The 21143-nt window shown below is 40.9% G+C and overlaps 2 protein-coding genes and 1 non-coding gene across 7 annotated transcripts in view; 2 read left to right on the top strand and 1 right to left on the bottom strand.

The window, feature by feature from the left end:
- The first annotated feature begins 401 nt into the window (after positions 1-401).
- trnar-ccg (transfer RNA arginine (anticodon CCG)) lies at positions 402-474 on the top strand. The gene has a single exon. It is a non-coding gene; the product is annotated as a tRNA-Arg (tRNA).
- Positions 475-1310: 836 nt separating this feature from the next.
- LOC131135085 (UPF0450 protein C17orf58 homolog) lies at positions 1311-5334 on the top strand. The gene is made up of 5 exons (XM_058080942.1): positions 1311-1405; positions 2124-2741; positions 4459-4545; positions 4631-4822; positions 4897-5334. The coding sequence occupies exons 1-5, from the start codon at positions 1336-1338 to the stop codon at positions 5082-5084; spliced, it is 1155 nt and encodes a 384-aa protein (XP_057936925.1). The 5' UTR covers positions 1311-1335; the 3' UTR covers positions 5085-5334.
- Positions 5335-8681: 3347 nt separating this feature from the next.
- LOC131134202 (nucleosome-remodeling factor subunit BPTF-like) overlaps positions 8682-21143 on the bottom strand; it is a 30711-nt gene continuing 18249 nt past the window's right edge. For 2 of the 5 annotated variants that reach the window (XM_058079251.1, XM_058079217.1), the window contains 11 exons: positions 20856-21103; positions 19900-20010; positions 19362-19523; positions 19184-19266; positions 17147-17372; positions 16755-17074; positions 16474-16647; positions 16197-16389; positions 15850-15934; positions 13863-14049; positions 8682-11045 (listed from right to left, as the gene is read on the bottom strand). In XM_058079251.1, coding sequence (XP_057935234.1) covers positions 11006-11045; positions 13863-14049; positions 15850-15934; positions 16197-16389; positions 16474-16647; positions 16755-17074; positions 17147-17372; positions 19184-19266; positions 19362-19523; positions 19900-20010; positions 20856-21103 — 1829 coding nt within the window. In that variant the 3' untranslated portion in view covers positions 8682-11005. The other 3 variants (XM_058079225.1, XM_058079233.1, XM_058079242.1) reach the window with 3 other exon arrangements.

Genomic DNA, 21143 nt, shown 5'->3' on the forward strand with positions numbered 1-21143 from the left:
TAGAAAGTTTCACCGCTGATGGTGACCGTACCTCATGAATATATTTTAGGATATTAGGAAGTCAACTTTTTGTGTGCAATTTTTCTTCTCACAATCGAGTGAGCTTATATTTCACTGTTGACTGTTGTCATATCAATGTTGACAGTGACAAACTTCATCCGCATTTCATTCATAATTTAAATTACAGTAAGCATTATACACATGGCGCCATCTCGTGGTATATTGGACTCACAGCATGTCGTCATAACATTCCAAATCAGAGCGTGTGCTGTCAACCGCACTGACGTGAGCGTAAAGTATGTCACACCACGATTTCCCCAATATGTGCAACATCAATTAAAAACAAATACTTCCGGGTGTACTATTCATATTGGAAGTTTTACTGACGTACACAGTACGCCGACCCAGTGGCCTAATGGATAAGGCATCAGCCTCCGGAGCTGGGGATTGTGGGTTCGAGTCCCATCTGGGTCGTTTTTACAGTAAGACTATGTACAAAGACGATTTAGTATTTATAGTCATTGAGAGCCGTCGCTCATTTCCGGTTCCAAATAATTAATTAGTCTGGAAGCCTCAAATTTCACTTTTACATTACCAGCATAATGATAAGGCCCTGATAATGTACAGTAACATTTCTTTTCAACAAGCGACCTCTGGAAAAAATTTCATTGAAAACTTTGCATGCAAACATACAACACTAAAATCTTTTAGCATATCAAAATGTGGTTCAAAATTAAGGCATAAGTAAGGAACAATATACCAATACAAGACACATTAGCATAGCGTGTTTTTACAATGTATTTGGAAGAAGACTGCTGAGATAATTTATCATGAATTTCATATATTTATTATTGTTGAATAATGAATAATGACAACCACTGTGTCTAATACCTGATTGCATCTTGTATGACGGTATGTTGCTGCAGTTCATAACTTCCACCTACAGGAAGCGGTAAAGCTTCATCCTGGTTCGCTTAATGGCCACTGGCTAGTAGCATCAAGCTAACACAAACTCATTGGCAACTTAACATTTATTTGTGTCTTTACACATTTTTAAAAGGTCAACAATCATTTACAGGGGTGTATAAATGTATTGAAAAATACGTGTAATTAATTATTACAAGACACTGTTAAAATGGCTCCATATACATGAACTGTATTGGAAACTGAATGTTTTTTTTTAAGGAATTGCTAATGAATGGAAGGAGTGTCAGGAGTGTGTGTGTGTTTAGGACGTCCCACCTTGCGCTAAGAGCGTCGAAGTGGCTTATAAAAGTCTCCGGATGCTCTCCTCTTTGCAGCCATTCTCCGCCTCTAACAGCAACATTTACCACGATGAGGATTACTTTGTTCGTCGGCTTCTTATTGCTTCCTCTTTACATGGCGGAGGAACACGTCGTTAACGGTGAGTGGGAACTACTTTTTTTCCCCAAACCATAACAATATGAATTGATCATTTTTAAACCAATAGAACTATGTTGCAGTTTAGCACTAGAAAATAGGGTTTATCATGGTAGTTTATTCCCTAGAGAAAAGAGAAAATTAAAACATTTATTTTCCAAAAGTATGTATTATCAATACAACTCATCAATAAATCTAATTTTTAATGAATGAAAAAAACATAAAAATGATAAAAATAGAACAAAAAGCCACACAGGTAAAAGAAAAAGCTGAGATGTTGATACAAATAACTAATAAAACACTGTCTTCACACACACATGCATATACATACTTCTTTCTTCATTTTTTTGTTCACTTTAATGCCTGGTACAACTAAAAGTATATATGTTTTTACAAAAATGGATCTATTGTCAACCACAAAATGCAAGTCATAGAGCAGGGGTGTCCAAATGAGGGCTGCACTTTAAAATGTATGTAATGCCACTAAATGTATTCATTAATATTTTGCAACATTCAGGCTTTCAACTTGGGTAACTTTTTTTGTGAGGTCCTAACACTTCCTCTGTAACGCGAAGTGCTTTCCATCATATATACTGAACTATAAATTTATATTTTGTATTTTTTTAATGTACTTATAGATTTTCTTTTTTTGTCCACACTGGTACTGGTTCCAAAACACTTTAAAGTCTTACAGATGGTATTTTTGTGTGTTTTGCTTGCAGAGTTTTATTCTCTCATCGAGAAGGGTCAGGGAAGTTTTGTAAATCCACCACAGAGCAACCAAAGCAGGCTAATGGTGAAAGAGCCTTCTCTGCCCATCAATGAGCTTCTCGAGAAGAGTAGCAGGACTTCAGAGTCCAAATTCTCCCTCCATCCTTTACCGCCTGCTGTGTGGCCAAAGCATAGCGACCTGTCTCCCGTCATTCGCCACCACAACAAGAGTAAAAGAGGTCCAAAAAGTGACCACATCCTGGAGCTGAGCACAGACAAAACCAGAGGAGAAGCGGCTGGTCTGCTTCCGAAACCTTCTCTGACGGCATCTTCAGCCACCAACCGCACGGTTCAGATGAGCCTCAGCCTACCTCAGCCCACTGAGTCGGAGGGCCATACCAGCTCCAGACCGAGGAGCGCTCCTCCACACCCGCAGCCAGCTCCGGCACCCTCTCCTCGCAGAGAACCCCCCAGCCGACGCCTGGACCCGGAGGAAAACCGTCCAGGGAAGGCTGGCCTCTTTCAGGCAGGCATTGGTGCAGCATCACCACGGAACAACAGCCGGCCACCGGTCACCTACAACCGGCGCTCCTCTAGCCTGCTGTACCAGTTTGACATCCTCAGACGAGGTCAGTGGTCTTTCCTCACATTCCATATTGTTTGCGGTTAAAAAAAAAGAGGATTTCCAAATCTTATGCCAGCAAATACCTCTGTTAATTGTAGTTTACACACGTTTTATGTCAGAAGCCATGCTGGTTTTCATAAGTAAACCACCAAGAAGACTTCCTGTTCTTCTTTCAACACAGCTCATTCCTCCTCCTCCTCCTCCTCGTCCGCCAGCACTGATCAAAATCAATGCTGGTTTTCAAAATGACAGGCTTTCCTTTTCTTTCGCCAGCATAGTTTATGCCTCTTCTTTTGCCAGATTACAGTTGTTCAGATACAGATTATGAGTCAAAATAATTGGTAATTTAATAAAAAATTCAAGACGCTCTCTTCTTTTGCCAGCACACCTTCATCACTCGCTACTCACCCCTTTTATTGCAGTTTCTTTGCACATTTGTGTCAAAATCATTACCGGTTTTCCAAAATAAACAACTCCAAAGAAGAGAACTTGCTCAGCTTTTGCCAGCACATACCTTGTATTACAGTTTTTCACACATTTTGGGTCAAAGTCAATGCTGGATTTGAAAAATAAAGCCCAAAAAATGTATTTTTTCGCCAACATAAGTTCTGCCCTTCTTATGCCAGCATGATCAGTTTTTCGTCTACACGCAAATGAGGATAAGGGGTAAAGAAAATGGATGGATTTTGGGTCATAATCATTGCATTCATTCATTCATTCATTCATTTTCTACTGCTTTTCCTCACGAGGGTCGCGGGGGATGCTAGAGCCTATCCCAGCTGTCTTCCGGCGAGAGGCGGGGTACACCCTGGACTGGTGGCCAGCCAATCACAGGGCACATATAGACAAACAACCATTCACACTCACATTCATACCTATGGACAATTTGGAGTCGCCAATTAACCTAGCATGTTTTTGGAATGTGGGAGGAAACTGGAGTACCCGGAGAAAACCCATAATCATTGCTAATTAAAAAAAACTACTTATTTTAGCAGCATATCTTCATCATCCGCTACATTTTTACCAGCACTGAGCACATTGACGCTTTTATTGCTGTTTCTTTGCACACTTTGGGTCAAAATCAATTCCGGTTTTCAAGAATAAAGAACCACGAATCAGAGGGCTTTCTCATATTTTGACACCACAGATTCTTCCACTCCTTTTCAGTCAAAATCAATGTAGGTTTAGAAAAAATAGCATAGCTTTTTCCCTCAAATTCTGGGTCAAAAATATTGCAAACTGAATTTGAAGAAAGAACACCAAAACCATCAAAGCCAATATTATTATTTTCGGTCTTGGTCAACGTATCTCGCAGTTTTTCTTGTCAGTAAGCACATATTCATTCATTCATTTTCTACCTCACGAGGGCCGCGGGGGTGCTGGAGCCTATCCCAGCTGTCTTGGGGCAAGAGGCGGGGTACACCCTGGACTGGTGGCCAGCCAATCACAGGGCACATATAGACAAACAACCATTCACACTCACATTCATACCTATGGACAATTTGGAGTCGCCAATTAACCTAGCATGTTTTTGGAATGTGGGAGGAAACCGGAGTACCCGGAGAAAACCCATGTATGCACGGGGAGAACATGCAAACTCCACACAGAGTGCCGAGGGTGGAATTGAACCCTGGTCTCCTAGCTGTGAGGTCTGCACGCTAACCACTCGACCGCCGTGCCGCCCCGTAAGCACATATGTTGATTTTCTTCACTCCCCGCAGAGTCCGACCCAACGCACGATGCCTTCTGCATAAGCGAGTGCAAGAAGGAGAAGGACGAGAAAGATTACTACTGTTACAGTGAATTTGGTAAGCGACCAAGATGGATGAGGATGAACTAAAATTGATTGAGCCTGCATCATTTCCTCAAAATTTCCGTATCCTCCACAAACAGCTGTGAATGGGATCGTCCATGACATTGACGTGCTGCGTAAAGGCATACGCTTGGTTACACTCATGGTGAGCAGCGATGGCTTCTACAAGATGAGTCGCCTCTATGCCACCCCTGATAGTTTCTTCTTCAAAGTGCGTCTTCTGGTTCTGGACACTTACAAATGCAGCAAACCCTGTCCTGATATCAAATTTGGTGAGTAGACTTTTGATTGCAGCCTGACGGACAATTGTGCTTTAGCCTTCTTATTTGCTACTTATTTTCTGTAGGGACACGATACATTGCAATGGGACAAATCTACCACCGGAGGCGCCATCTTCCCAGCGACCTCCTGAACCTACTTGGTGGTAGGCTAAAACCAGGAGACGGCATCCTGAGAAGCAACAACTACGTGAAAAGGTTCAACAAACGCAAGCACCAGAAGGTCCTGGAGGCCACACGGTCCAAGTGTAGGTGAACTGAAACATAGGACTGTCACCCCCTGCTGCGAGGAAAGAGACACTGCAACAACAAACTGCTTCTGAATAACCCCCTCAGTATTATTACACAAGAAGGACTGGCCAGCCAATGGAATTACTTTCCCATGGATGATGTAGGATAAAGCAGCTGTTTTCCATTAGATGTTTTTTTTTTTCAAGATATATTTGTACTATTTCCGAGATTAATTCAGGACCCTAGCAGTCTCTAAACATCTATTTAAACTCCACTTCCTCATTGGTTCATGGCTGGTACATGAAGTATCTAAAGCGGCACACAACTAAATGAGAACAAATAAATGCAACATGTAATCCAAATATGGAGCTACTGTTTATCTATTTAATGCTTTTTTTTGCTAGACATGATCAGTTGTGTTGTGTGACAACATTTGATATAACTAACGAGCGAGGAAGCAGTTATGGGATTTCAATGTTTACATTTTTTTGTGTTACAAAAAAAATGAAATCCGTCAAATGAAAGTTAAATTAGATTTTTAGACCTTAGTCATACCAGAGAATAACATCTGAAAGAAAAGTCTTGGTTTATTTGATGTGCATTCTAAACATTCTGACTGCATTCTGAGTGCACTCCAGATAATAGGGCCACTCTGACTGCATTCTAAACATTGTTATGGTATTCGAAATATTCCTCAACAGCATTCCAAACATTCTGATTGCATTTAAGACTGAAATGTCCTTATTCAGGGTGGCACGGCGGTCGAGTGGTTAACGCGCAGACCTCACAGCTAGGAGACCGGGGTTCAATTCCACCCTGGGGCATCTCTGTGTGGAGTTTTTCTCCGGGTACTCCGGTTTCCTCCCACATTCCAAAAACATGCTAGGTTAATTGGTGACTCCAAATTGTCCATAGGTATGAATGTGAGTGTGAATGGTTGTTTGTCTATATGTGCTCTGTGATTGGTTGTGAGGATAAGCGGGTAGACAATGAATGAATGAAAGGAAAAAGGAAGCCCAACAGCGGCCGCATCAAATCCTGTCCCAAATGTAGCACACTGTTTTTTTTTACTATATTAGACCAAGTTAGGGCCAAAAAATCAGATTTGCCAAAATGCTAGAAACAAGAAAAACATTTTTTTGGGTTAATTTGACTTATTTTAAGAAGTAGAGTGGAACCTCAGCATTGGTCATGAATTTGTTTCAAAATCTTTGACAAAAACTGAGGCAGCTTTTCCAAGGAAATAACATAAATCCAATTAATCCGTTCTACACACGCAAAAATATTAACAAAAACTACATCCCACCCCCAGGGGTGGGCAAACCTTTTGACTCGTGGGCCGCATTGAGTTAACGAAATTGTGTGGAGGGCCAGAACACATATATTTAACACACACAATTTTACGCTTATAATTCTAACAGTCTGCCTTGAATTCATTCATTCATTTTCTCCCGCTTATCCTCACGAGGGTCGTGGGGGGTGCTGGAGCCGATCCCAGCTGTCTTCGGGCGTGAGGCGGGGTACACCCGGAGAAAACCCACGCATGCACGGGGAGAACATGCAAACTCCACACAGAGATGGCCGGGGGTGGAATTGAACCCTGGTCTCCTAGCTGTGAGGTCTGCGTGCTAACCACACGACCGCCGTGCCGCCCCTGCCTTGAATTATTTGTCTAATTTTATTTTATTTTTTTTACTGAATAAGACATCCGACTTGAAAGTCATGTTGCTAGCTGGTATGTTAAAAGTTGAAATACTTAAAAACAACTGGCGGGCCGGATTTAAACACTTAGTGGGCCGCATGTGGCCCCCGGGTCATACTTTGCCCACCCCTGTTATTGAGAATAATTCTAACTTAACATGCAGAAAACAAAGCACAAATCATCACAAATAATGAATGGATGGAACTTAGTAATGATGCAGACTTCCCATAGCATGGCGAGATTGAATACAGTAATGGTTACCATCTTATTTATCACCTTTCTTTGGCCCCATGGTGAGTTTTTTCGCAGTCAGCAACACAAACGGCGCTTTGTTTGGACACTCGATTTCACAAAACGATACAGTACAGGGCAGACCGACTAGTTTGTTATGAGTACTGACTGAGGGTTGACTCTACATATTCTAACGGAGATTTGTGGCGCCCCCTATGGATTTATAATCATTAAACAAATGCTCAATGAGTTATGGTTAATTATTTGCTAATTCCTGGCCTTGTCCCTGAAATGACTTTTCTACCGCTTATCCTCACAAGGGTCGCGGGGGTGCTGGAGCCTATCCCAGCTGTCTTCGGGGGAGAGGCGGGGTACACCCTGGACTGGTCGCCAGCCAATCACAGGGCACATATAGACAAACAACCATTCACACTCACATTCATACCTATGGACAATTTGGAGTCACCAATTAACCTAGCATGTTTTTGGAATGTGGGAGGAAACCGGAGAACATGCAAACTCCACACAGAGAAGGCCGAGGGTGGAATTGAACCCGTGTTTCCTAGCTGTGAGCTGCACGCTAACCACTGGTTCACCGTGCCACCTGTTTTTCAACCAATCTTGCTCAAATCTTATAGACATGTGCTTGTACGTTCTCTAAAGATGTGTACTAAATTTGGTGTAATTTGGCTAAACAGTCACTGTCTGTGAGAAAAGTCAAGTCAATTTATCAGGTCAAACTTTGAGGTTTCAGTTCAGTTTCGTTTCAGTTTTTGCAGTCCTGAGTCTTGGTTCCTATTCTCAAAGCTTTTCACAGACTAGAGAAGAGTTGCACTGATTGCTTATGTTGCTTCATAAACATTGAATTTAATAAAAAGTATTGTTTTGTACCCATTCACATGCGTTGTCATGATCTATGTGTTTTGTACACACACTTGCACGTTGACTGGAATGTTTCTCAGCTCCCAGGCTGTGGAGGAACTATCTTCGTGTGATCAGTGCTGGAGGGGTGCTAGGGTGGGTGGGAAGGACGGCGGGGGTCAGGAAACAGGAGCCCACTGCCACATCTTGGCTGCTATCGCAACAGAAGGACATTCCTCATCATGGAGCATGTAGAAGAAAAAGAAAAGGCTGAGGTCTAATTTGCTTTGTGTGGAATTGCCCTCAAGCCACATGGAGGAAGTGTGTAATGGGGGGGGGGGATATGTGGGGGTGGGAGGGCTTTTGGTCAACTGATCTCAGCATCCAACGTGATCAGGGGAAGGGTTTGCGTGAGTGGGCGGAGGTCAGGACCCGTTCAATCACCGCTAATGATTCACTTCCTTGATAACTCATTGACAAGACTTACTTGATGGGTTTCATGTTTCCAGACCAGATCATCTTTCGTTAGGGGGGGGGCGGCCCCTCTGCAAAAATTGCTGGACCCTGTCCGATTCCATGTTGTCCCTAAGATGTGCTCCTTCATCATGTGACCCAAAGGTACAATCTCTCATAGGACACACTCCTGTTGTCAGGAAACAAGACATGCAGTGTATATTATATTTGGCGTACCTCAAGGATATATCCCAAGCCCCACACAAAGTGAATAATCCATTTGATTATGGCGTCAGAGAATGAGAGGCAATGGAATGAATCAATAAAAAGCAAGTGTCAAAAAGAGTTCTTTATTATCTACAATGTAATATCCTATCAAGTAAAAAAAGTTCTTTAAAGTCGCCACAATCTGTTAAAAACATACAATGTCTTTTTCTTCACTGCGGTGACATTTTGTTTCAAATGAAAACCATATATCAATATGAATAAATAATACAAGAAATGCAAACGAGTATGCTGATTTTTTTTTTTTGTACAATAAAAACAATTATTCACAAGAGTTACTGCTTCATTCTACTTCTTGATGCTGCATGTGAAATATGCACATCTTTCAATATGAAGTTCTATTCAATATTTGAAATATACAATCGGGCTTAGTTGCTGGTTCACCGTGTGAAAAACTAAAAGTCTCTACAACTCTAATAAAAATCTCAACATATTTGGACAGTAGTCATCATAAAAGTGGATAAAGGTGAACGTCCTAGAAAAAAAAAACAAAAAAAAAAACATGATACAAAGACTATTGACTCCCAGGCTAGCTTTCTCCGATGTCTCCAATATGATGACAGAAAATGTCAACTGTCCAATTATTAGAGTGAAAGAGAGAGAGTGAAATATGCAGCAGGACGGGACAAACTTTCTTTGGATGTTTATAATACATACAAGCTAATTCAAGCCCGACTCCCACTCCCACTCTTGATTCCCCCGACTTCCTGTGTCTTGACAAATTGATGTTTTCATAAGTCCTGAAAAAAACCTGACATAAATATCCAAGATATAATTACGGGAATGTTGGGACGCAAGGACTCGAGTCAGGTCAGGGATTTTTAGTTTCTATGATGTTTTTGTAGCCACACACTTTGGTGGATGACAATAAATATCCACAGACTCCCACATTGCCAATAAGATGCTGCTTGGAGGCATCCCATATTTAGAAAACCAATCAATGGACTGCAAGCAACACGGATATGAATCAAGTGAATCATGAAGCAGGAATTTGGTTACTATGGAACATTACCCGGAAAACAGGCTTCAGGATGCTACTTTAGTGGAGTGCTACAGGTTGAGAATTTTGTAGGATTTGGTGCAAAAATAATACACAATAATTAAGCTAAAATATCATTAAAAAAATGTAAAGTGGCACCAGAAAGTATTTTCTGCCAAAATAAAATATGACAATAAGTTTGATATCCGAATATTTCCATTTGTTGATTCAACCCAATTAATAATTAAGATAAGAACACAAAACATAAGAGATGCTGGATACTGGCTTTCTTATGGATATCCAATATAGTCCAGCACTTCATTAGACATATAATAATATCGACCGATACTAAAACTGGCAACACACTCTTTAACTGTGATGCCACAGGACCCATTTTTTACAAATAAACATTGTTTGTGCAAAATGAGACAAATACTGCAATATTAGTTATAGGAAAACTTCATTCAACTAAAATATCATGTTCTCCTATACGGATTCTGAAATAGTAGGGATGTCCAATATTGACTTCTTAGCCGAAAACTTAACTTTTTCCGATATCGATATGTGTAACATGACATATATCCTGTGGTGGAATGAACAGTGATTGAATGTACAGCATTTTATTTCATTTTTATATCAGGGGAAACCAATATTGAATTTTCATGTGGTATCGATAATTATCGGCCATCCGCAATAAATAGTAAAAAAAAAAAAAAAAAACGAAAAAAGAAATGGGTGATATGCTTGCTATAGTTTTTTGCCACTTCCTTGTGTCAATTTACACACAATTTCTATATTTCTTTTTAGCGATGAAATTTCTGGTATAATGGTTGACAACAAAATGTTGGCTCACAAAAGGTTTTGACAATCAATAATTTTGAAAAAAATAAAATAAAAAAGTATAAGAAAAAAGCCCCAAACCAACCAAAAGTATGAAAAATATTTCTCTTCTCACAACCATTGAGAACTTTGCTTTCTTGTCTGATTGATGTATATGTATTATATAATAAATGTTTGGTGTGTCAACCTTTTCACAATAAATACATGAAATAATCATGAATGTTATGAACACTTACCCCTTTTAAATTCTGACAAATTAAATTTTCTCGTGAGGGGCGCAGATAGTCCCCCCCCCCCCAAAAAAAAAAATAAAGTGCTTAAGGTTTTGCACCAATTACTACTCAATTACCATCAGGTGAAACATGAGCTTAAGCTGCCGTACACATTGCCATACACTTCCTTGGCGTCTGGATCTTTCCACTCATGTGGAGGTTGACTGGACTTTGTGCGGTTGGGTCCAAATCCCCAGTGAGTTGACTTGAAGGTCACCACTTGAAATTGTCGTAACCGTCCACTTCCCTCGTCTTTGCACTGGAGCGTATTTTCAGACGATTTAATCAATTCTACTTAAAAAAAAACTGTTTTTACAAGAGTGCTAAGAGGCTGCCGATTGTTGTAGTTTGTTGTTATGAGACCTACAGAGATGGCAAAGAAAAGAAAAACAGTTGGTGGTTTCCTTTTTTTTTATTAAAAGCTTTACAATATGACAAAAATATTGACTAGGGCAAATAGAAAAGACATATAATGGATGCCAGTGGGTCAGACATTTGGATGCAGACCAAGCAGCCATGTTGGTGAAACAGTGCGTCTACTTAGGTGGGTTTTTACAGCTACACTTGCCCTCAAACAAGCTGGCTATCAATTTCGTCACAATATGTATATATAATCATATTATACATCGGTAGAGCCCATAAAATGTCATTTCTTCTAAAATAATTCTCGGCTAAGAAGTGAGGTGAGGCGTTCGTAAACACATTTAAAAAAATATAAGTTAAACAGAAAGTAGGAGACACGCTAATCCTCTATTTTATCTTCTATCCAACTTAAGCATTAACAAAATATCAGTCATCTGCTTTGTGAAGGTAAAGAAAAATAACATTTTGTTGTGTTACCAACATGGCTGCCGTTCCTCCAATGTGGAATCAATGAACAAATATTTTTAGTGCTGCTTTACACAAGTTAAAAAAAAACAACAAAAAACAACATCCCGGATTGTGAATTTTGTTTTTGTTTGTTTTTTAGAGTGACCCTGGCACCCAGGAAGTTTGACATCACAATCTGTAAAAGAGAGACAGAGAGAGAGACAGAGAGAGAGAGACAGAATGGAGGGTGTGAATACATGCAGCTCAAGCTACACAATGTTGGATACAAACCACAAGACTCCCTATCAAATGTAATCTACAAATGATGTACAATGTTAATTGATAGTCCAACAAATAGAAGCAAATACTGTACATGCTCTCATTATAGCCGTGTGTTCTTTAACTTTACTTTATATGATTTGGAGTGCATGAGAAAGTGACCACAGCATGTACAGCAGTGTTACACAACTAGTGTAATCGCGGTGAGCCAGTATTTAACACACTTTTTATATCGGGGGAAAAAAAATCCAATACCGATATCAACCAATATTGAATTTTCATGTGGTATCGATAATTATCGGCCATCTGTAATAAATAGTGAAAAAAAAAAACAGAAAAAAAAAGAAATGGGTGATATGCTTGCTATAGTCTTTTGCCACTTCCTTGTGTCATTTATACACAATTTCTATCAATAATCAATTGATCAATATCAATTGACAATCAATAATTGTGAAAAAAATAAAATAAAAAAGTATAAGAAAAACGACAGCTGCATGAGCGTAACCAATGTTTTAAAAGCAAGAGGTTGCTTACAGCCACAGCGGCAAAAGCCTATGCTTTTTGACTCCGCCCTAATTCAACACCCCGGCGACAAAAGAGGTAACGTGGTAAAGTGAATGGGACGTGTTCATTGGAGCATTTACGGTATGTGCTAAATCTCGTGGTGTGCATCCACTCCAGCCAGAGAGCACATGGGACAGAGTGGGCATGGCAGACAGGTGAGGTCAGGCATTTGCAGGTTGGAAGCTTGGAGAAGCTGAAAACCATCAGTGAAAGGAGTCGGGATGCAACAAATCTTCATTTATCAGCCCCGGATCGGAACCAGTGTGATGTGTATGTGTGTGTGTGTGTGTGTGTGACAGGAAGAAATGCTCTGAGTTGCTTAGGGAGAATTCATTTAGCTCTAACCTTCTGGTTGGCATGTAAACATCTCTAGACCCCGAACATGAGAAGACCTGTCATTCTTTTTTTGCTGGGAAAAATACTTGATCTTTTATTCGGACCAGTAGGATAACACTTTCACATTTTCATAATAAGAAAACCAAGCAATTAAAGGGACTACCTGCAACTCACTAATCAATAATTATAAATATAATTGGTGGCGAGTAGGAGTGTCACAAGATTTCTCGTTCAGTCTTATGGGCATTCAGCCTGGGACAATAATAAATAAATCACACCCTCTTGTCAATCATACAATCATACTCTGTCTTGGTAGGTGCAGGTGGGTCCGGTTGCATATACACAGAGTACAAAACAGTGTAATGTAGTGGAATATCAATATTGATAAATATCGTTTACATCATCTTTTAGTCTCCTTATGCTTGTTCAGGTGTCTTGAGCTGCTTATTACCTGAGTCGGGTGATTTTTTTTAAGAATCTGATTAACTTCTGCAGCATGATGGAAATAACATTGACAGTATTCAAACACAGAAAGATGAAGCCGCAAGAGAGGAATGAATGGATGTGTTCTTACAGGTAAATTATAGGATGTAAGGATCGACCGATACATCGGCCGGACGATATTTGCGTTCTTTACTTGAATCGGTATCGGCCGATACGGGCGTGGGTTCGCCGATATATCGCCGTGTCACACTGCGGAGGAGCAGTCATCACATTGATGCTAGATAAAACTTTAACGAAATGTTTTTGGTTGAATATTTACTCCTTTTAAAATTGATAATGCCGTTTAAATGTGTGTTTAAGAAAGCTGAATCCTACTGTGTTCAGTGTTTACATTTCAATAAATATTAGTTTAAACTTGAGACCTGTAATATTTCTTATCATTGTAATTTTTTCATATAAATTGAGGAAGCAAAAGCAGTGTCGGCCACAAATATCGGCTAAGGGTGATGGGAAAAAATCGGTATCGGCCGGAAAAAAAAAAACATATCGGTCAATCCCTAATAGGATGTTTAAGACGTTATGGTAAACAGTGAAGTGGATTGAAGGTGAATGATGAGTATTCAGGGTGTCAGTAAGCATTGTGAGCATCACATCCACCTATTAGAACAAGGCCAAGATAGCGACCCCAACAATGGGAATTTGGAGTTCCATTGCTACTGTATGTCTTAGATGGTGGCGTCTTCTTACCTGCTGGCTTTGAAGCCTTTGAGCTTCTGGACAAAGAAACTCTCCAGAACCTCGGCACACTGGTAGAAGGGCGAGTCGCTGGGGTTGTAGTAGCGGCAGTTGTCGAAGATTTTGGTCATGTCTGCTACAAACTCCGTTAGTCTCACGTAACCGCGCTTCTGTAACCGCTCCTCCATGGTGGAAAGGTCTGAGGAAAGACATGTCGGTGGAAGTTTCAGCAAAAGGGGGGCATTAAAAAATACACTTTTAGAAAAAGATGTGCGGTAATCATAATTTGTTGTCGAAGTTAATTGGCTCCAGATGTAACCATAATCTGTGATTTTTTTTGCAATGTAGGAGTCCTTATTTATAAATGGAACCTGTTCATAGTTAAAACTAGGGATGTCCAATATAAGCTTTTTTGCTGAAAATCGATATACTGATATTGTCCAACTCTCAATTTCCGATACTGATATGTGTAACATGATATCTCCCCTGTGGTGGAATGAACACATATGTGTTGTGTAAATATCGGTTTTCATGACTGGAAAAAAAAATCAGATATGGATATATTTTTATGCTGATATCGGCCGATAAATATCCCTAGTTAAAACATATATTCTAAATACAATTTTTATTACAGATTATTGTGCCTGTTGTGAGACAACTGGCTCCACCACCCGCCCGAATTCAGCTGGGATAGGCTCCAGCGTAACCTCGGCATAGAAAATGAATGGATGGATGAAGCTTTGAAAAACCGCGACGAGTGAGCCTACAAAGTGGCGAAGGACAACTGCATTGTCAATTTGACAGTGAAAACTAATTAAAAATAATAATATTTATATTATGATGTTTTTCAATGTCAGTCTTCATTTCAAACTTTTTGTGTGACAGTATTTTCAGTGTTGATCAGTGATCTTAGTTTTTTTTTTTACTTTCGACTTAACAGTAGTGTCTTTGCACCATAAAAAGTGGTTTTCAGTATAGATGATAAAAAAAGAGCGTCATGTGTAATGTGTTGGCCTGTGCATCAAACATCACATTCCTCACCTCCACAACCCCAATATCAAAGCCCTCCTTATTCTCCATCATCTGATTTCACGCATAAACCTCCTAAATGGCAGCCTCACCAGCCAAATCTTTTTTTTTTTTTTTTTTAAACCAACAAGGTCTTACGGGACTTGGGGAGATTTGTGTGTGTGTAGTCCCTTTTCCACTGGGAGTCCATCAGAACCGCACCGGCTCATTAACGGTTTGTTTGTGTAAAATGTTCAAAAAGGCACCGTTGACGCAAGTCTGCATTTACATGGCTGGTTTGATCTGAGATGGAGGGCTTCCTCTGTGCGGGCCTCCTCCAGGCTGCTAGAGGTTTCAGTGTATGAGCGAGTCACACAGCTACTGTGTCAATACCACAGGCTGCTATCAAAGTCATACATTTAACAGTTTTTACATTTTGTAGTGGTTTACCGCGTTTTACACTTGTGTACAGTTAAGTATGTAAAAATGTTGCCTGTCTTTAAAGTTAAAACTGATTGTTTGCCAAAACAATACAGGCAAATGTAGCTATAAGAAGGTGACTTTCTTCTACAAGAATTTAGTCAAACACTATACAGAGCATTATATCATGTTCATACTGTATTTGGATGTGGTACTAGGTACAGTACACAAGTCTCACTGCCTATGGCCTCGGGCCTGTTTTTATAATATTCCCTAATTGTTATTCCCAAAATAATGTGTTTTTTCTGCTAATTATGGTGCATAAATTACATTATCACAGCCCATTAAGAAGTAGGTTTACTTTCAATGGGGTAAACAAACATTCGGAAAATAGTTCCCCAATTTGTGCTAAATGAGCTGAAACATGGATGATTAATGGATGGTACTTGTGTATAGAGTACTGTCTACTGCAAAGAGATGTTCATTCAAAAACAAACAGCTAAACTAATGTGTTGGGTGCAGCTGAGAAGCTGGTTGATTTGAACATACTTTTTTCAGAAAATGCACTCACCCATTGGTTCCTTGATAACTTTGTAGTAGTCAGGGGCATCGTTTTTGTCCACTGGTTCAAGGAATGGCCACGCCATTTTATGGGCCTAAGGGAAGAAAGACACTTGAGACCAGGCAGGCAAGCAGGCAGACAGTCCAACTCATGGCCATCAGATAAGGTGGACACAGAGGGTCTTTGTTTTGGTTGTTCTTCCACTCAGACAGTGACGATGTGACGTCTACTCAACTGATGCCCCTGCCTCATCAATTGGTGAGGAGAACAGAGCACCTCAATATCTTTACTTTACCAATTCTAATTAGTCAGACCCTACCAGTCACTACATGACACTGAAAGAACTTGTATCTCACCGTTAAAGAGCGCATAATCCTCCGCAGGCCCTCATAGTCTTTTTCTGTGAGCGGCGTGAGGACAGTCATGGCGTCCTCTGTGGACTGACACTGCGGACACACATATTCGTCGATGTGGTTCGCCTCGCTCTGCAGGATGCCCACGCAGCGGCCATGGTACCAGTTCTGACAGCGGTCGCAGCCAATGTAGAACCTGGGAGAAGCAGCATACTCATACTTGAGTCGTGATACTGCATTACAAAACATGATATGATAGAAGAGAACAAAGAATCCTGACTGAGATTCGTCGTATGGTGTCTGACAGATGCAGTAGAGCTCCTCTTTGGTACTCTGCCGGCCCTGTTTACACTCCACACAGATATAGTCTTCCATATCCTTGGCTTCTTTCTCTGTGATTCCCACACATTCACCGTGATACCAATTGGTGCACAGGTCGCATCCGATGTAGAACCTTCAGAAGCAGGGTGAGAAGGTTAGTGAGGTTGCTAAGCTACTGTACGCAAGGTTAGGTTCCTCATTCATCCAGTATCTTGTGAAGTTCAGTGTGAGCTATCATACTTGGTCTCATCGTAAGGCGTCTTGCAGACACAGTAAAGTTTGGTGTCCTTCTTGCTGTCCTTGGTGCTGGTGGTGGAGATCATCTTCTTTTTCTTGGACTTAGCCGAAGTTGTGAGCTCCCTCTCTTCGTCACGTTTCCTCTTGTGTGTGGTGGCGACGGTGGTGGCATGCTGCTGATGAATGGTTATGTTTTGTACGCGGGCTTGAGCATGTTGCTGCTGCCTGTGAGCAGAAGCGGCGGCTTGGGCGGCCTGTACGGCTGCGGCCTGAGCTCTCTCCTTCTCCCTCCGGATCCTGAGAAGGTCCATTTTTAGCTCCTCCTGAAGATCACATGTTTTAATGAAATATAGATATATTTTCCCATTTTCCAGCTATTAGACATCAATGGGTACCTGCGCTTCCAGACGAAGCCTCTCATCAAGAAGCGCCCGTTTCTTCAAGATCTCATTTTTCAGGCTTTCTTTGTGGCGATGAAGAAGTGCAGCGAGCTTGTTGGCTTTCACAAGCTTCCTCTTTGACTCCACCACCTTCTCTTTCTTCTTCCTGTTAGCCTCCTGCCTCTCATCCCTGTCTATGCGGTCCAGGAGAAATTTCACGACCTGATTGCATACAATCATTCTGGAGAGAAACAAGCAAAAGAGCCTTTAGAAATCATCTAAACAGCTGTAGGTCATTTGCTATCACCAACAAGAAGTAAATAAAGCTTGGCTATGTCAAGTAAAAAACATGGGTCTCACATGAGATCTCACAAGATTAAAATGTGACAATATTTCTCGCTTAGAGAAAAGCTGTCTTAACACAACAGGAGGACCAGAAGCCAATCTGACTGTGAACTATGTCACTGCGACTGTGAATGATCATACACTAATATGGAAATGGAAGTGCACAAGGCAGGATTGGAACTGGACATTAAGTGTTTTGCGCACTCTATAGTACATCTTACAATGCAACCTACCTTCCCAGCATCAGCATAGGTAAGTGACGTGAGGCTGTTTTTGCTGTCGGAGCTGAGCAGCTGCCACAGTGTTAAAGTTTTACATTCAATTCTTCTTTTTAAAAATTATTGAAGATGTACGTTCATTCAATCCATTTGTGGATCATACGTGGACAAATCTGACAGAGGCAGGAGAGCAAAGTGTGTGTTTTCATAATTATTTCTGAATGTTCTAAACTTCTGGTTCCATGCTACTGTTGTATTGAGCAGATTAACACTTTCGGAGCTGTGCCATAGTGGGTGTCAGCGTGGATGTACATCCGCTCAACCCAAAGCTCATGCCATGTTGTTCTTGTGCACTCCATTTTGCTTCAATTGCTTCAAGACATGAACACAAACTATTATTAAAATGTGTGTTTGTGGTCATGAGACGCACAGATGTTGAGTTTTTTTTTTTTTTTTTTTTAGCTGTTGTGGGTTTATTTGGCTTCAACGGGGATGGGAGTGGAATTAACAGGAGAGGGAATGCATTCTGGGAGTTTCAGTAGATGCTGTGTGCAAATAATGAAATAGGAACTAAAAGATGAGAGTAAGGTTAAAATAATTGGCAAGGTTAAAGGTTTGTATTTTGAAAAAAAAAAAAAAAACTGAAAAAAGGAGCCCAAATTGATGGTATATTACAGTAAATGTGGATAATCCACGACTCTGCGTCATGAGTATGTTCACTTGTGTCTGCTAACATTCACATATGGGGGAGAAAACTGTCGATTCATGTGAGTAACAGAGCGCCTTGCTGGCTGCAGTACACAAACACACCCGTGCCTGTCGGGGTCAAAGACAGGCCATGGTTTACAACTGACGTGCACGATGCAAATACGGCATGAGTCGGCAGTGCAGCGGCAACCCGGGACAAAAACAAGACATGCGCGCTGATGTCAGAGTGACAAGGTCATTAAAAGCCAAAATGATGTTTTGCAGGAAAAGCACGGGAAGGTGGCGGGACAAAATGGAAAAAAAATGGGACGAAAAATAAGCAGAGACAGTGTACAAAAGTGGGGCTGCCAGTGTAAAGTCACGCTAGTCTGGCTGTAGTGTTTCGAGTTTGTGTGAATGTGCACGGTGTTGACACTCACACACGTGTGTGTCAGTGTCAGCTAACGGCCAGGACAGCATTTGATACAACGTAAACAGGAAAGGGGAAAGAATATCAATACTTATAATATGTTGTATCTAGTTGATGGTTGATTGTTTTAATTGTATCTGCCAAAAATAAACACAGCATCTACTTTCTCTTTTAAGAAGACACGTGGGGTTATAGGCAAACTCATTTATAAGCTGATTTGTCTTCGAGATCTTATTTGTGGGTTCAAAATGAGGCCATGCAGCTGTGGCTGGTTACACACCCAAAAATTCCCATGCTGAGCAGTAGTTCCCAACACAGTGTTGATCTCATCAAAAGAGGAAGGGAAGAACACACGTACACACGCGCACACACCTCTGATTCTCTTCTTTCTCTTCGGGTGTCACAGTCTTCTTCTGCTTCAGATATTCGATCAAAGCATTTTGCTTTGTTACAACCTAAGAAAGACAAACGTTTTGGTCCATTTGAAAGCCATTGTGCATAGTTCATATTTTACACGTGGATGGACACACATGTACACGCACACACACACCTGCTTCTGAATCATGTCCCTCTGGCTGACAGAGTTGAGAGCTTGCTCTTTCTTGGCCTCTGCAGCTTGTTTCTTCTTCTTCTTCTGCTGCTCTCGGAGCTGTTGGATCCTCTGGAGCTGCTCCTGTATGGACGCAGCCTGGATGGTCACGACGTTCCCGACCTGTGTGGACAACATTGTGGACATTGTGAGAGGATGATGACATGATACAATATAAAATACAACTCCAAACTAAGCATGCGAGTCAGTAGCGACCACTCAGCTAATGGCACAAATGGAGATTCATAATAAAAGCTGTAATTGTCACAAATTCAGGAAGAATAATGCACAATTGATGCAAAAGAGGGAAATTGTTGCAGCCTGTAAGTGTGCACATTTTAATTGATCTGAGAGACTGCGGCGTTGGTAGCCGCTGCTAATTTGCAACACAACACAACAATAGCGTTTATAAACTGAGCTGAGAGGGTAAGCCGCTATGTGAGAAAATCTGGCGTCATGTTCACATGTTTTGTCTAAATTAGTAGGGAAATTGCACTACCTCTCCCGCCTGAGCTGACTTGAGCCCGGTCTGTTGTATCTGAATAGGAAGCTGCAGTTTGAAGTGCTGTGGCACAGATGTTCCACTCTGAGTCTGCAGCTGGGCCAGTACCTAAAGCATCAAGAAAAGAAAACACAAAAATCACAAATGTGATGAAGCAGAAAATTGTGACTGGAACAAGAAATGTGAGCCAAACAATTTGTTTCACCTCACTGTCATTCTAGTACTATGTATACAATATACAATGGTGTGAGAAAGTGTATTCCCCGTTCCTGATTTTTTGCATGTTTGTCACAGTGTTTCAGATCATCAAACAAACTTAAATATTGTGGTATGACACAATTGCAACTGAACACAAAATCCAAACCTACATGGCTCTGTATAAAAAAAAAAAGTGCCAGAAAACTTGATGATCCTGAGGTGAATCCTGAAGGAGGTGTTTGTGACCGCAAGCAGCAGAACAATGATCCAAAACATCACTTCAATCCACCTCTGAAAGGCTGAAAACCCCCAAAATGAAGACTTTGGAGTCCTGACCTGAATCCTATTGAGATGCTATGCCATGACCCTAAAAAGGCAGACCATGCAGCAATTCTTCAAAGATGAGTGGGAAAAATTCATCCACAGCAGTAAGAAACTGTAAGAAACTCATTGGATGTTATCGCAAACGCTTAATTGCAGTTGTTGCTAGTGGTGGCCCAACCAGTTATTAGGTTTAGTTTTTTCCACACAGGGCCATATAGATTTTTTTGTGTTCAGATGTGTTGTAATTGACTAAAATTAAAATTAGTTTGATGATCTGAAACATGCAAAAAATAAAAATAAAAAAAAGAAATCGTGACGGGGGCAAACACTTTTTGACACCACTGTATATATATATATATATATATATATATATATATATATATATATATATATATATATATATTTTTTTTTTTTTAGAAATTGGATGCTACCTGGACCTGCTGCTGCAGCCCAGACATGATGAGCTGGGGCATCTGCTGTAGCTTGGCAGTTCCTCCCTGCAGCGAGGTGGGAGACTGAATGGGCATGTGGGCCTGCGTCTGTGGAGGTAACTGGCCTTGTGGGGTGCTGGAGGCGGCTAGAGTTGCTACCCCTGGTTGGAACGGGGCAGCTGCCTGTTGAGCAGGCTGGGCCGGCGTTTTCGTGGAGTCAGAGTTAGGCTGACCGGAGAGTGTGTTGGCTGTAGAGAAAAATCGAAATTGAAGAAACCCTGGCTGTCC

The sequence above is a fragment of the Doryrhamphus excisus genome, chromosome 1 (assembly GCF_030265055.1).
Source record: "Doryrhamphus excisus isolate RoL2022-K1 chromosome 1, RoL_Dexc_1.0, whole genome shotgun sequence".
Classification (NCBI taxonomy): domain Eukaryota; kingdom Metazoa; phylum Chordata; class Actinopteri; order Syngnathiformes; family Syngnathidae; genus Doryrhamphus; species Doryrhamphus excisus.